Source organism: Tamandua tetradactyla, chromosome 12 (assembly GCF_023851605.1).
Source record: "Tamandua tetradactyla isolate mTamTet1 chromosome 12, mTamTet1.pri, whole genome shotgun sequence".
Taxonomy (NCBI): Eukaryota; Metazoa; Chordata; class Mammalia; order Pilosa; family Myrmecophagidae; genus Tamandua; species Tamandua tetradactyla.
The window spans coordinates 27,419,821-27,434,991 of NC_135338.1; the positions used below are offsets into that span (position 1 = coordinate 27,419,821).

The 15,171-nt window shown below is 50.6% G+C and overlaps 1 protein-coding gene and 1 long non-coding RNA gene across 5 annotated transcripts in view; one reads left to right on the forward strand and one right to left on the reverse strand.

The window, feature by feature from the left end:
* Positions 1-12,808, forward strand: part of PLEKHD1 (pleckstrin homology and coiled-coil domain containing D1) — a 29,975-nt gene extending 17,167 nt beyond the window's left edge. For 3 of the 4 annotated variants that reach the window (XM_077122837.1, XM_077122839.1, XM_077122840.1), the window contains exons 7-13: positions 5,921-6,015; positions 7,457-7,550; positions 9,063-9,241; positions 9,756-9,888; positions 10,220-10,364; positions 10,804-10,953; positions 11,227-12,808. In XM_077122837.1, coding sequence (XP_076978952.1) covers positions 5,921-6,015; positions 7,457-7,550; positions 9,063-9,241; positions 9,756-9,888; positions 10,220-10,364; positions 10,804-10,953; positions 11,227-11,396 — 966 coding nt within the window. In that variant the 3' untranslated portion in view covers positions 11,397-12,808. The remainder of the gene's footprint in view (positions 1-5,920; positions 6,016-7,456; positions 7,551-9,062; positions 9,242-9,755; positions 9,889-10,219; positions 10,365-10,803; positions 10,954-11,226) is intronic. The other variant, XM_077122838.1, reaches the window with a different exon arrangement.
* Positions 568-12,657, reverse strand: LOC143651923 (uncharacterized). Its single transcript, XR_013160332.1, has 3 exons — positions 12,489-12,657; positions 5,740-5,986; positions 568-718 (listed from the first exon to the last, which is right to left on the reverse strand). It is a non-coding gene; the product is annotated as an uncharacterized LOC143651923 (long non-coding RNA).
* Positions 12,809-15,171: the final 2,363 nt, after the last annotated feature.

Genomic DNA, 15,171 nt, shown 5'->3' on the forward strand with positions numbered 1-15,171 from the left:
ATGCACCACCCTGGCTTCCTCCCTAAGGCAGAAGGGCCCTGGATTCTGGGGGCGTGAGCAGGGAGTTCAGGAGGAACAATTCCAGGAGCCAGGTGAACATGCTCTTCCTTGGGCGCAGGTCCCCAGGGCGTCCCTGGCCCCCTGTGGCCTCATCTCCATCAGCCCCGTGGGGAGGACAGCCTCCTGTCTCCTTTCCTTTTCTGGCTCAGTTGTGAGGGCTCAGCCTTGCACGTGAGCACACAGCAAGAAATCAGGAATGCCCAGGGCCACCCTCACAGGGTTCTTGCCACCCAGGCTGCTCCTGGTCAGAACACTCTCTGACTGGGAAAGAATCTCCTGCTTTGGGTGGGAGGCTCTTTGCCTACTTCCCTGATGGGTGTTGGTCCTGACCTGTGATTGGGCAACTCATTACCTCCGGCGGTATCCTTTACATTACTGCTCAGCTGTTTGAAAGCTCTTCCTTTCATTGAGCTGCAATTTGCCTCCCCGTAATTTCCTTCCCTCCTTAAACATTCCTGCAACAAGTCAGGTCCATGAGTCAATTAGAACAAATACGATAGGGTAGAGAAAGGCTTTAGTAGCAACAGTTGTTAACTGGAAACTCAGTCTGTAACGAAGTTCCCGAAAATACTTGTACCTGCTTGGGCGGCACAAACAGGAGATTCTGGCTGCTCCAGCTTCACAAGCTGTGAGTCCACATTCCCAGGTTTCGCCTGGACTTCAGTTCACATCGGAGTCATACCGGTGGAATGAAAGATGGAACAGAAGTGAGCAACCAGGCAACCAGGAAGGGAGTTCTCTCTCTCTCTCTTTTTTCCCTCTTTTAAATATAACTGTTTTTCTCCTATTGATAGAGAACATGCTTTGTAGAAAACTTGGAAAACATGAAGTCTACAAAATTTATCCTTTTTCACAATTGGCGGACAACTACTCTCAACTTTTAGGTGTTTTTCAGTCTTTTTTTCCTTCTGTGTATTGTTATATATTAAATATTTTAATAGGACTCAGTTAGGATCATATCAAGTATTTTATGTCTTGCTTTGTCATTTTATCTTCCTTAACAGTATACCTGCAGCAGGTGTCCATGTCATTCAGCATTCTTCGAAAACATCAGTTTCAGGACTGATGGAATCAGCAATGGCTATGTACTGATTAAGCACATGCAATGTTTTCATTTAATCTTTGATTTTTGCAGGTCTGTATTGTTTCCATTTTTTCACTATCATAAAGTATGCCACTTGTACATACATCTTTGTCTACACTTCTATTTCTTTAGAATATATCCCTATAGATAGAATTCCTGGGTAAAAGGGCAAGAACTTTTAAGACTCCTGATGCCAGATTATATACCAATTTACATTCCCACCAGCACCGTGTGGACATTTCCATGTTTATCCCACTGTCTATATGTGAGTTCCTTTTTTATTTACTAGCTGTGTGACTTTGAGCAAGTTATGTGACCTCTCTGTGTCTCTACTTTTCCCATCTGTAAAATGAAGGGAAAAATAGTACCTACTCTTAGAGTTTTATGAGGATTAAGTGAGTTATATATGTAAAGTGCTTAGAACAGTAAACTCACAGTAAATGTTAGCTAATATTGTCATCATTATCATATACCAAGATCTGTTCCAGAATTTTCTATTCTATTGAGTTGCTGGCCATTCTCAAATAGATACTACACAGTTTTAATTTATAATGCCAGCTAGCATTTACTAGTTTCTAGTAGCCCTCCCAATAACCCCAGGAGGTAGTACTGCCACAATTCAGAGATTTGCCCACAGCCTCTTCTCTCTCAGCACTCCAAATGCTGTTGCTTGAAAGATAGTCAACCTCCCTCCCAACTCTCCTTCATTTACCATTTATATCCAAATGACCCCCAAGCTGATACCTCTAGATCCTTTTATCCTCAGAGCTCCAGCACTTTATATCCAACTGCTGACTTCATATCTCCAGATCTGATGTCTCAAAGATGCCTCAAACTCAACTTGTCTAACACCCAGCTCATGATCTTCCCAGCAGAACTGTTTGTCCTCTTCTAGTACTCCCTATCTTAGGGTACGCAACACCATCCACTGTCTGTGCAGGTCAGAAACCTGGGACTCATGCCTCACCTTTCCTTCCCCCCACCACCCTTTTCCACCCCACCCCACCTCTTGTCGGTATTTGTCCCCCAGGGCTCTAGAGCCTGCTTATTCACTTCGCTCCATTTCACTGCCCTGCTCTGGTTCACACTTCCCTTAGGTGGCTTCCCACCTGAACTCCCTGCATTCCTTCTGTCTCCTTTGCATCCTTTTTCTCCACATTGCAGACAGAATCATTGTTCAAAATGGAAATTGGATCACATTACCCACCCTCTTTCCCTACTTCCTTCTGAAAACCTTCATTGCTTTCTCTTGCTCAGGGATAAAGGCTGAAATCTTTAACATGGTCCAAGGCCTGGCGAAGCATGGTCTCTGCTGCCTGCCTTTCCCCACCCCCCTTCCCCCGCCCCCTCTCCTATAACTCTCACACTAGCTCTGGGCCCAGCCACAAGGGCCTATCTCAGTTCTTACAGGAAATTAGATTAGCACAGGGCCTTTGCACATACTGCTCCTTCTTCCTGGAGTGCTCTTTCCTCTTCCCCCATTCATCTTAGCTCAAGAAATCTCTTCCCGCCCCTGGGGCAGCTTTATATAGAAGCGTGTCCATGCCGGTTTGTAATGATATCGGTTATCAGTTATCTCAGTTTGTAATGATTCTCTAATGTGTGTGAATGTTTTGTTAATATCTGATTACCACGCTAGACTGTAAGCACCGCAAAAGCACAGACATGTTTATTTTTGTTCATCTTCATATTCTCAGTGCATGGCCTGATGGGTGCTTGACATACATTAAGCACTCAATAAATACACGTGGCATATACGAATGGAATTCTAAGATCTCATTGAGGTTCCTATGGGAATTGCACCCGGCATGTGAATTAATTGGGAAGAATCTTTACTATATTGAATCTTCCCAGTTAGGAGCTTAAGTTTCTGCATTTTTTTTTTTGAAGAATATAATTGTTTGTGGAGGATTAGAAATCATGTCCTGTGAAGTATGGTGAATGGAATGGTTTGGCTTGGAGGAGAGGGGACTTGGGAACATAACAGTGGTTTCAAATATTTGCAGGGAAAAGGGATCGGTCTTGTTCTTTGGCCCCAAGGAGAGATGTCAGACCCAATGATGGCAGTCATGAGGAGTCAGAGTCTGGCTTAGATGGACCTGGTGGGATGAAATGGGCTGCCGCCTCCCTTGATGCGCCTCCGGAGCTCAGAGTGGCCAGGAGTTGGCTGCTGTCCCAGGCTTTGCCGTTCCGTTTGGCTAAGAGCGAGGCACCACCTTTCATTTTGGTGACTGGGACATAAAAGCTTCCTGGCTGAGGCGAGGGCTGGGGTGGAGGGTGTGACTGAGGAGGGCAGGAACAGCGGGAGAATGAGGCAGCTGCCGGAGTGAGAGATACTTTGGGCAAAGGACAGAGATGGCTAAAGGGCTTTTGGAGAGACGTTTGACCCGTAAATGAGATGCAGCCCTCCCCTTTGAGCCCCACAAAACGTTCTGAAAAATCTACATCATTCATCAACGCTTTTGTATTTGTAGCTTCCAGAGAGTGACAATGCTGAGCCTGGCAGGGGTTTGAGCTTGCAAGGGAGAATTTTTTTTATCAAGTTAATTCTGGGATAAAATGGGCTGCCTTAAGAGAGGGAGAGGTCCCTGTCTTGAGAGCCATTCAAGACGAGTCTTGGCAGGAAGCCTGAGCAGGGGGTTCGGGCGTCTTCTGAAGACCGAATTATCTTAAAAGTTCCTTGGACCCTAGAAGGCTATGATTTGTGGATTCCCATTCCTCTGATACTTTCTTATAGCAATAAATGCACATTTATTTGTTAGGTAGAAAATAGCATTTTACCTCATAGAGCTGGGACCAGCTGGGGGTGGGGTTGGGGGTGGGTTAGGAATAAGAAAAGCCAAATGCTTGTTTTACCATATGAATTTCAGGTAGATCCGTTTCATTTTCTGGTTCTTGGAGCTGTATTTGGAGCCTGCTGGCATCATGAGATGCCTCAGTATTAAGGAGGGAAGTAATGAGGTTTTTAAATGTTTACTTTCCCTCATTTTTCAATCACAAAAAGATATCCCAGGGCGATAGGAAGTAAAGGGGAATATTTGCAAGGTGAAGTGTTGGTGGACTGGGCTCGCCAGGTACGGAAAAGCCTGAGGGGGATGGTGGGAACCTCTTGCTGGGTTCCGTGAGATCGGTTCTGAAGAGCTGAAGCCTCAGGGCCTGTAAGGGTCAGGCGTCCTTGTGATTTTTAGGTCTAACACCAGGGATGCTTGCAGCCTGCAATTTCCCCAGGCCCTTAAACATCCTTGCCACAGCAGGCAGACACCTCTGGAGACAGGGATTGTACCAGGTTTGTCTCACCTGAGGCCCCAGAGAGATTCATCATCATTGTCAAGATCAAGGGTTACCCACTGAGAATGTGTCCATGTCAGGGTTTTCAAACTTTCTGAAGCTCTGATCTACTCTTTCATTTAAAAGGGGGGTGGGGGAATTATGGGAGTGAAATTTTAATTCCATTTACATGGTGTGTCAGGATAGGCTGGGTGATGCTATCATAACACACACCCCAAAAATCTTAGTGGCTCTTAACAACAAAGGTGCATTTCTCACTCAGCCATACGGATCAGCAGGGGCTCTCATCTCACTCAGGGACCCAGGCACACAGAGCCACCACCATTTACAGCAATGCTGGTTGCCAGGGCAGGGAATAGGGGATATAGTGCACAATGCACTGTCTCTTAAAGGCCCCTGGCTGGAGGTGGCACCACTCTACTCACAGACTAGAGCCCACCCACGGCGGGTGCCAGGAGAATCAGCGCATCGGCAAGCAGCCCTCATGATGACCACACTGGGAAAACTGAGGTTGTTTTGCCACCAGTGAGCCACACTGAAAGGGTTACTAATGATTAGTAAGAAGTTTAGGGATGGAAGTCACGAAGTTTGACATCAGCCTTTCCCCTTTCCTTTGCATTTGATTCCTTTTCTGTACCTCTTCAGAACCCACGGCCGGGTTTCTATCATATTTGAGAACAGAGACGCGCCCCACCCCCACCCCAGGTGAAATGAAAGTGTAATTTGGAGCTAGAAGATGAGAAAGAAAGGGGATCAGGAAATAATACCCTCCCGCAATAAAAAAGGTAGAGGAACAAAGCATTGTGGCTAAAATGCTTCAAGCCGAACTTCATTTGCAAATGTACCCACCAAAACCACCTTCCACTGAACTTCAGGAAAATAGGACCTCTGAAGGCTGGGAACATACTTTGTTTGTGACCAGCACCAGGAAGGGACTGATTTGACCTCCCCCCTCACTTCCCCAGAGCCTGTCCTGGGCTTTCTGGCTCTCCTACACCCTTAGGGCTGAGTATGTGGGAAGTTGCAGCCCCCTGGGCTTCTTAGATATCTGGAGCAAAAAGAGTCCTCATTCCTTGACTTTGGAGGTTGGAATGGCTTTTCTTTGCCACTTCTAGCAAATTTCCCTCCAGGGCTCTTTAATGAAAATACATATTCAGTAGTTTTTCCTCCAGGGTGTTAGTGGTTGGGATTGTCCCCGTGGAGTGGACATCTAGAATTACAGTCACATCCAGCCAGCAGGAAAAGACTTGGGATAATTTCTAAACCTGCCTTCAGCATGCTCAATGTGTTTTAAATGGGTCACGTACCTCATAGTTTGGTTTTGCTAAATTGCGTGTAATTGTGTGGAGCCCGGGTCCTCAGGATTTACTCCCAAATCCAGTCTGGTGTGTGTTAAATTGCAGAGGGTGCCCTGGATTAGATGGGGTCTCCTAATCTCAGGCTCCTTTGCTGCTCCTGACTCTTCTCTCCCTCTCCGATTCTCTTCAGGAGCTCGAGCGCCTTAACCAGGTGCTGGAGGCTGAGAAGCAGCAGTTTGAGGAGGTGGTGCAGGAGCTGAGGATGGAGCAGGAGCAGATCAGGAGGTGGTGGTGGTCTCCCGGGATGGGCGTGGGGAGGAGAGGGTTAGGGGATCCCAGGTTAGGGGATGCACAGCCCATGTTCACTGTCAAGCCTGGAGAGGTCTCCACCCAGGAGACACTACTCCGTGACTTGGTTTGGGGCTACATTCCCAGGGCTCTAGGTCTTGAAATGTATCCAGAAGGAGCTGGAGATCCCCCTCAAATGGGCCACCTCTGTCCCCCTGGAGTATAAGACATGGAGAGCTGTATCCAAGCATCCCTCCAAACAAGCCCCTTCTGCCTCCATGAAAGCCTTTCTTACAGAACCAAGCTGGCCTGGAGGTGTCACTAGCCAAGACCCATAATATTCTCTGTCTTTCCAGCACTGGCCTTTCACATTTTCAGCTAAGGATGATACTTGGGCTCTTTAGTCCAACATACGGTTTGTAAATCTAATTGCACATTAGAATCATCTATTGAATTAGAATCTCTGGAAGGTAGTACTCAGAAATCTACATTTTTAAAAAGCGTCTGATGCACCCCATAGAGCAGTTTGGGAATTACTGCTCTGGGTATCATTAGTGGGCATTACTGTCATTGTCTTCGTCATCATCATCATCATCATCACGATTGATCACCAGAAAGATCTGATGATACCCAGAGAGATTTTTCTTGCAACAACCTTATAAAAGGAAGTCAAATAGACTGTGTTTTGGGAGGGAGAAGTTCGGAGGACCTTACCAAATGAATTCCAGGCACCTCCTCAGCTTCCAGAATTGTGCCGGACACTACAGTCGCAAACAAGTTCCCTTCCCTGAGGCTCTTAGAATGTGGTTGGGAAAAGCAGACTCACACCCGAGAAACATCAGTGCAATAATAGATAACTAGGTGCCAGAAGACACAGTGCAGATTTCCTCTGTTATAGGAATTAAGAAATATGCCCCATCTTTGTGGGGTTGGGTAGAGTTTAAATTGAGCTGTGTCTTAAAGGGTGGGTTGGATTTCTTAAATTGAAGGAAGAAAGGGCATTCCACGCAGGAGAAAGGGAAACATGAATAGGGTCTGAGGGGGCCAAGACTTGTTAAGAAGAGAGGAAGGAGTTTTTCACCCGTGATCGGGGCCTCAGCCAGGTCCCAGTGTCAGAATGCGCATGGGGTCTAGCCCAGGCTGTCCACAGAAGAAAGATGATGTGGCCGGGACCCCTTTGCTTCTCCTCCACCGCTTCCCCCTATCTGTGGGATGGCCCTGGGTTTGTCTCAACTGACAGATACATATGTACCTGGAGCGAGCCACTCCCACCCCACTTTGCTGGGATCTCCTTCTTTCAGAAGGAGCTAGAGCTAGAGCTGCAGTGGGGCCCAGCCATACAGAAGGGCCGCTTTCCAAGGGTCCTTCTGAGCATCTCTGTGTGCAAAGGTGCTTGGGAGGGGTGGACACTTCCATGCCCAGCCTTCTGTCCCTGCAGGGAGCTCGAATTGACAGCAAGATGCCTCAAGGGTGTGGAGCAGGAGAAAAAGGAGCTGAGGCACCTCACAGAGTCCTTGCAGCAGACACTGGAGGTGAGGGGCCACGGGTGGGCTGGTTGACTGGGAGGCCGAGTGGCTGGGCCACATGATACTGTTTTTTCTTTTTTCCAACAGTGTTTCTCCAGGGGGTTATCAGCAAAGAGAATGGGGCACAAAAGAGGAGGAGGGTTGATCTAAATGATCTCTTCTGTGGACCTCTGGGAACTCAAGCCGGCACATGAGACCCAAAGCAGGAACTCGTTGTTCCTGGACGCTGAAAAGCAAAACCAAGTTTGCCCTTAATATAACCATGGCCTTGGGAAATCCACCTTCTTTAGTGTTTATATTTTTATACCAGATAGAGGATTGATTTTATACCAGTGGGGGTCTCTGCCACTTCCTTCTTGTGACTCATTCACTTAGCTACTCCCAGACATAACTGAGCATAAAGGGAAATCGATTGCTAGGTCTATCGATTTCGATTGCCAGGTCACCTCCATATGATACCACAGAAACTGTGAGAGGGAGGAGATGGGTGACAGGTGCCAAGGACGAGGTGCAGACTCCTTACCAGGGCATGTAGGTGCAAATTCTGGCACCAATCTCTCCTTCCTTTCTACTTCACTCTTCCTCTGCTGCCCCTTTACATTCCACACCAAGACACCCCAATCCCTACTGCAAACCACCCTTTCCCAAAGAAGACAGGCTCTTGCATTCCTCCATGCCTTTGTCCATCCTCTTCCTTCTGCACAGAATGCCCTTTCCCTCTGTTCTCTGCCTGAAGGACTCCTATTCAATGACCCCTCAATGACCCAGCTCAAATATCACCTCAGTGAAGCTTCCCTAATTCTTCTAGGCAGTTATTTGCTCTGAACCTTGGCTCCCACAGCACCTGCTGTGGGACTTAACACACCAGGTTATTTTCCAAACTGTGAGCCTCACTTGGCTGTGTCCTAATGCCCTCTCCAAGCCCAGCACCCAGAGTGCACCCGGCACATTGCGGACGATCCATAAATGTTTACTGAATCCATCTTCTCTTGAAGGCTATGAGGGTTTCCTTTCTCTCTTGCCTGGCTGGGGCTTTGTTTGTGGCATCTTTATCTTTTCATTTCAAAGCCTGATGTGTGATTTGCACAGATGTGTTCAACGCTAGAATTTCTGTGTAAAGCAATATTCCAGCCTGATACATGGGAAGAACAGGGGCTGGCTATTATTGGATATTTTTCACATGAGCCCAACACACCCACTCACTGACCCTGGGAGGAACAAGGGCTCCAGAAGGTCATGGTGTCCTTGGGCCTTGGGCTGAGTCCTAGTTGGAGCCACCTCCAATTGGAAGCCACGTTGGGCTGAATCCCTAGATGGACAAGTAATCTTTCCTCCTTGAGAGGAAGGAGATCTTGGACTTTACTTCAAGAGAAAAATGAGGACCTTTAGGGCGTCCCTCACAGAGGACTGAGAGAGGAGGGCATCACACCCTGGAATTGGAAGGCAAGTGAGGGCAGCCATGTTGGAGAACCTCAGTTAGGCTCTTTCTCTACCTTCCCTCCCCTCTGCCCATTCCAGGAACTCTCCATAGAAAAGAAGAAAACCCTGGAGATGCTGGAGGAGAATGAGAACCAGCTGCAGACATTAGCCAGTCAGAGTGAGCAGTCCTCTCCCAATGGGGGTCTCCACAGTAACCTAAGGCAGATCGAGGAGAAGATGCAGCAGCTGTTGGAGGAAAAGCTCCTAGCGGAGAAGCGGTGAGGCCACCCGAGACCCCTGATCCATAATCGGTTTTAGGGTCTGGGAACTTTCCTGAACCTGGACACTTTGGTTTGTGGGTTCTGGTTGCCACTGACTCTATAGGTCACTCATCTCCTTTTGCCCAGGACTCAGTTTTCCCACCAGAAAGAGCGGATGTGATCATCTTTTGCAATGATGTGAACCATATAGATTGTCTTTGGGTTCTTCAAACACAGCTTTGTGGTAGGCTGGGCAGTAATCTCAGCCCCTTTTGATAGGTGAGGGGACTGAGGCTCAGAGGGGTTCTTCTGAAGTCACAGGGCTAGCAAGCCCTAGAGCCAGGACTCTGTCTTCTGACTCTAAACCTGGGACTTTCTCTTTCTCATCACCTGGGCCTCACAAAGTCTGGCTTCAGGGTTTCTCCAGCCTGGTCTCTATGAGGCACCGCCCCCTCTCTGGAAATCCGGGTTGGCTGCCCCTGACTCACTCTCAGGAGGAGTGAGCATTGAATGTTTTCTCCGCCTCCGGCAGGATGAAGGAGAACGAAGAGCGCTCACGGGCGCTGGAGGAGGAGCGAGAGTTCTACTCGAGCCAGTCACAGGCCCTGCAAAACTCACTGCAGGAGCTGACAGCAGAGAAGCAGCAGGCCGAGCGGGAGCTCAAGGTGCTGGCCCAGGCCTCCTGGGGACCCTCCTGGGCTTAGGGACCCTCCCCTCTGCACAGAACCTTCCCATCCCCCCACCCTGCCAGAATGCTCTCCCAATGGAGTCACCGCGAGTGACAGCAGGGAGCCTGCTTTTCAGCGGGGCATCATGGATAGACACCTGCTGGGTCCACAGGGGCTGAGAACAGGCCACGTGGGGGAGGGAAAAGACATGGAGGAAGGAGATGGTAACTTCCATCCCAGTCCAGAGGCGAGAAAGCCCACCTGGGCCAGGGTGGTCAGGGACCCCCCCCACCAGGATCCCGCCTCCCTCTTCCCGCTCTCCGCTCAGGCCGAGGTGAAGGTGCGCATGGACCTGGAGCGGCGTCTGCGGGAGGCGGAGGGGGCCTTGCGCAGCCTGGAACAAGGGCTCAATTCCAAGGTGCGAAACAAGGAGAAGGAGGAGAGGATGCGGGCCGACGTGAGCCATCTGAAAAGTAAGCCCTGCTTCTGGCGCCGCTTCCCCAGTTCTGGAGCTCAGCCCCAGGCCAGGAAGAGCCTGGGCCGGCGCCTGGAGCCCGTGCAGGGCCGGTGCTGCGTTCAGCGTGCGGAAGAATATTGCAGGGGTTTCCTCTCTGAACACTTGCCAGCGGGCCTCTCCCTGGCGCTGCTGCCTCTCGGCTGTTGGCTCTAGAGCGGGGGGTGTGGCGAGAAGGCCCGGAGTCCCTTCCCTCTTTTCAAAGCTCGGAGTTCTTGTCCGAAGCTGCCCTGCCCAGGAGATGGATGCAGGTGGCGTTTTGCGGGTCAAGGCCGCCCCCTTCTGCAGGGGCTCTGGTCTCTGCGGCCAAAGGTGGCCCGCTCGCTGCGCCAGGTTCGGCGGGAGGGGACGGAGCGGGAGGCGGCTGCTGAGCGGCGTCCTTCCCGGCCTGCACGCAGGGTTCTTCGAGGAGTGCATCCGGAACGCGGAACTGGAGGCCAAGATGCCTGTCATCATGAAGAACTCCGTGTACATCCACAAGGCAGCCACGCGCCGCATCAAGAGCTGCCGCTTCCACCGGCGCCGGTCCAGCTCCTCTTGGAATGACGGTGAGTTTGGGGGTCTGCAGGGCACGGTGGGGGGCCCGCGGTGGGGGCTGACCCGGTGCTGAGGCCGGACCGTGTCCCTGGCCTGGGTTTCTTCGGAGCCTCGGGTCTCTCTCGGGGGGCAGGGAGACTGGAAGGGGCTGGGGGGGGGGGGGGGGCGGAGAAGCTCAGTGGCTGAAGCAAGGGAGGAGGGCGCCGAGGGGCTGGGCACTAGGGGCCAAGCCCTGGTGGAGGCGGGGCTGGCTCACCCGGCTGGTCCGCGGCCCTGTCTCCTAGTGAAGCCGTCCCAGTCCTTCATGACGTCCCAGCTGGAAGCCAACAACATGGAGGAGCTCAAGGAAGTGGCCAAGCGGCTCAGCCGAGACCAGCGCTTCCGGGAATCCATCTACCACATCATGGCCACCCAGCCCGGACCCCCCTCGGTGCTTCCCCGGGGCGGAAAGTGATGGGTGCGCCTCCGTGTCTCCCACGTTGTTCCCTGCGGGCCAGGAGAGGGAAGGGTGGCAGAAAGGGGCCTGCTGGGCCTGGGTCCCCTCCGTTTACCCTGGAGCCTACCTCTCCCTGGGCCAGGGCACCACCTGAGGCCTGCCTCACCCTCAAAGGTTAGCCATGGACTCTGGCCTCCTACCCCTGCAGGCCGGAGCTGGGTGGTGCCTGGTCATTATGGTGAGGGCAACAGGAGGTCTTGATATATGTGGAACCTTTTTTCAGTGGAGGAGTGGAGAGGGGACGGATGTGTGAAAACAGCAGTCCTCTCTTGTGCCCACTGTACCTCTCTGCCCCTCTCTGCAGGGCTCTGCTGCCCGGCCCCTGATCCCATACAGAAATAGGTCTCAACACTCGCACTTCTGGGCCAGACACCCCTTTTGTCCCCGGGGCTTCCTAGCCCTCTCTTTGCTTCTGACACTCACTGGACACCCCTCAGCCGAGGCCTCGCACAGCACACCATGGAGCAGGGAAGAAAGGATGTAGGACCCCGCTGACTCCCCTGGCCCTGAAATGAGCACTCCCACAGGCAACTTCAGCACCCTAGGAGGGTGGTATGACCCCACCATGTTCCTTCCATGAAGCCGGGGCCAGCAGAGACACTGAGGGCCAGAGCCCCGGAGCACATGAAGCCTGCCCAAGGAGGGGAAGAAGGTGGCCCTGGCTTCTGCGTTATGTACTTCTGGTCTGCAGAGGGGCAGCTGTTTCTGATCACAGCAGCTACTGGTCCTTGGAATCACCGGGATGTCTCACTCACAGCTGCCCCTGCTCAGTCGCCTTTCTGCCATCTCTCCCTGCAGAGGCTTCACCCAGTGAAGGCAGATGAGGAGCCTGGGCTTGTGACAAGGCCAGTAGCCACTGGTGGGCTCAGACTCATTAGGGATGAGGCCCAAACTCCAGTCTGCAACCTTTGTGGAAGACCACCACCCTCCAGAGCGCTGAGGGCTGGGGGGGGTCACCCATGGATGGAAGAGTCTGCCCTGCTTTTTCTCCTCCAGCCCCAGCCTCCAAAGCTGCCTGTGTCTGTGGGTCTCTCCAGGGAAAGTGTCTACCTGGGATCAGGTGCTAAGACACTCGTGATATCAAAGGTGCTGATGATGGAAGATCCGGGTCTAGAGATGGACAGATGGCTGCAGGACAACTGCCACGGAAGGTGCAGCCTCTGGGAGCCGGCAGCCTATTCTGTAGGAAGAGCAGCATTGCTTCCTGTTGCTCAGACAGCAGGTGCTGGCCTGCTGCTAGGCAACCAAGGCCAGGCCTGCTGCTAGGCAACCACGCCCAGGCCTGCTGCCCTGCTCTGTGCTCTGGGCTGCCTGGGAAACTAATCTCCTTAGTTCCTTCTGGGTGATGGGTGAACTCTGATGGGTTTAGGTAGGGATGAGTTTGGGGGTGGGGGGTGGGAGTGAGGGCACTTTGGAAGTTATGCATCTCAAAGGGCTGAGCCTAAATGTAAAAGCTTTAAACCTTTATAAACCTGCATAAAGCTGGAGCTAATTATGTAATAGGTGTGTGTGTGATGGACTTTAAAATGAGAGGGAAGATTTATAAAACCAAGGTAGCTATTTTATTTTTGTTTTGGGTTTTTAAGGAATTAAATTAATGGCTTGCTTTAAGGGAAAGATTTTGGGGAAATTTTCAAATGCTTTTTTTTTCCTGAGCAAGCTAAGAACCGGAAAAAGAAAAAGTGCTTTTCCATGCACGTTCATGAATGCCTAGTTCCTTTCCCTCTATTTTCACCCTGTACCTTCTATGCCTCATACAAGTCTGGGCTAACCTCAACCAACTGACCAGTCAATAAGTATTTGTTAAAAACTCACTGTCTGTACACACAGAAAGCCTGATAGCTAAAGTGTACCTGTACACACACTCACATACACACACTCATTTCCAGTGACAGACAGACTCTGCTGGGGGAACTGACAAGCTGAGGAGATCAAATGATGTGCTTCCACTTGCTGAACTACTTCACCAAACACATCTTGAGTTCCTAGGACATAAAGGAGTAGAGAAGAAAACAAAACAACCCACTATGTCCCTAGCATTGTAAATAGATAAAGAATAAAATCTCTACATTAACACATGTAGGGGTGGAAATTCCTTACTGGAAATATACTGATCTGATCTTTTTTAAAAATCTTTAAAAACAATACCCTTATTTCCTGACCAATTAAATGGTGTTTCCTGCAGTATTTCTTAAGTGCACGGCCTGGTTATTGCTAGAGAGATGCTGCCCCCTGCAGGCCAAATGTGGACTACAGCGTTGCCTGCTTGTATCACTCTCTGTCCTCCTCAGTCACTTGTGTGCACAAGCACCCATACATTTTTCTGCATATAAAGGGCTCCCCACTGCTGCACCCCCCCCCCTTTGAATGGCTTTTTAATAGTAAGTAACTGAAAAATCTTGTATTCCCACCCCAAGGTTCTGGCTGGCCCCATGTACAAGGGCTGTCAGCTGGATTTTCCTCTGATTTGAAAAAAATCCAAAGACCAAAGGGACAGAGCTGACTCTGCCAGTGGCAATTGCCTCGAAGAGACAACAGACACCTAGTTTCTGTCCTGCTGGTTTCAGTCTCCCCACTGGAAGCTCACAGTTTCACCTGCTCTGATGAGGAGAGGCTTATGCTTTTGTAATCAGATAAGGGAGGGCTAAAATATGAGAAACGGTGATGACCGGATTCTCTCCCTGCTAGCTTTCCTTACTGAGGATGGATGTTCCATTCACCATTGGGTAGGGCAGGACGGACCTCGTTTACACTGTTGTCCCAGGGCATAGTCATTCCTGACCCCTGCTTTCGCTATCCAAGTGTTGCAGTTGGGAAGATAATTCTGTGGCATCCTGGTTGTTTTGCTTTTCCACAGTGAGGTGTTGAAGGATAAGAGATCTCATCCATGTCTGCGGATGTTTTAACAATTAGAACATGTGTTTTAACTCAGGTTCTGACCCCCATCCTCAGCCGCCAGCCCAGGGAAAGATCTATCTGCTGCCTGTGTTTTCTCTCTGGAGGGATGTAGTTCTGTCCCCCAGTCCAGCCCACTCCACCCAGCTCAGCAGAGCATGGGCAGCCTGTGGGTATTCAGGGGCCGCCTGAGACAAGCTGGCATCACTAGTGCATTTGGAGTTCACAATGAATGATGACAGTGGAACCGAAACTTGCTCAAGACTCAGGGGGCCAGCCCAGGATGGTGACAGGTTTGGTACAACTGGTGATCCCATCTAACAAAGTGGTTGCTCTGGAGCCCTCAGTTAAAGGCCAGCAGCCCTTGTGGAAACTGTACTTTTTCCGCAATGTACCAGGATGAAGCTGAAGCAACTTAGCCCCCCCCCCCCAGGCTGCTGCAAGAGCTCCCCGAAGCCAGAAACGCTGTGACTTTGACTCCTGGGGGAAATGATGCTTATTTCCTTTATCTCACCTACTCCTGGGTGAGCGAGGGTGAAGGGGTATCCTTTGCAAGGCTTGGGGACAGATACAGTTGTGCTTGCCTTTTGGAAAGAGAGCCACTCCAGACATCTGATGCAACTGGGAGAAAGTGGCTATTCACACTTCCAGGTGGGGAGGGGGATGGGTGCTGTGTAAACATTCAGGCTCATTTCTCCTGACTATGCACCCCATCTCCTCTTTCTGTCCTTGAACTTGGACTTCCATTTATGGCTTTCAACTCCTCTGATTCAGAAATAAGCCTCATTGCACCATCCGGCTGGCTTTGTGATGTTCAGGGGAAGTTTAGGGGCCACTC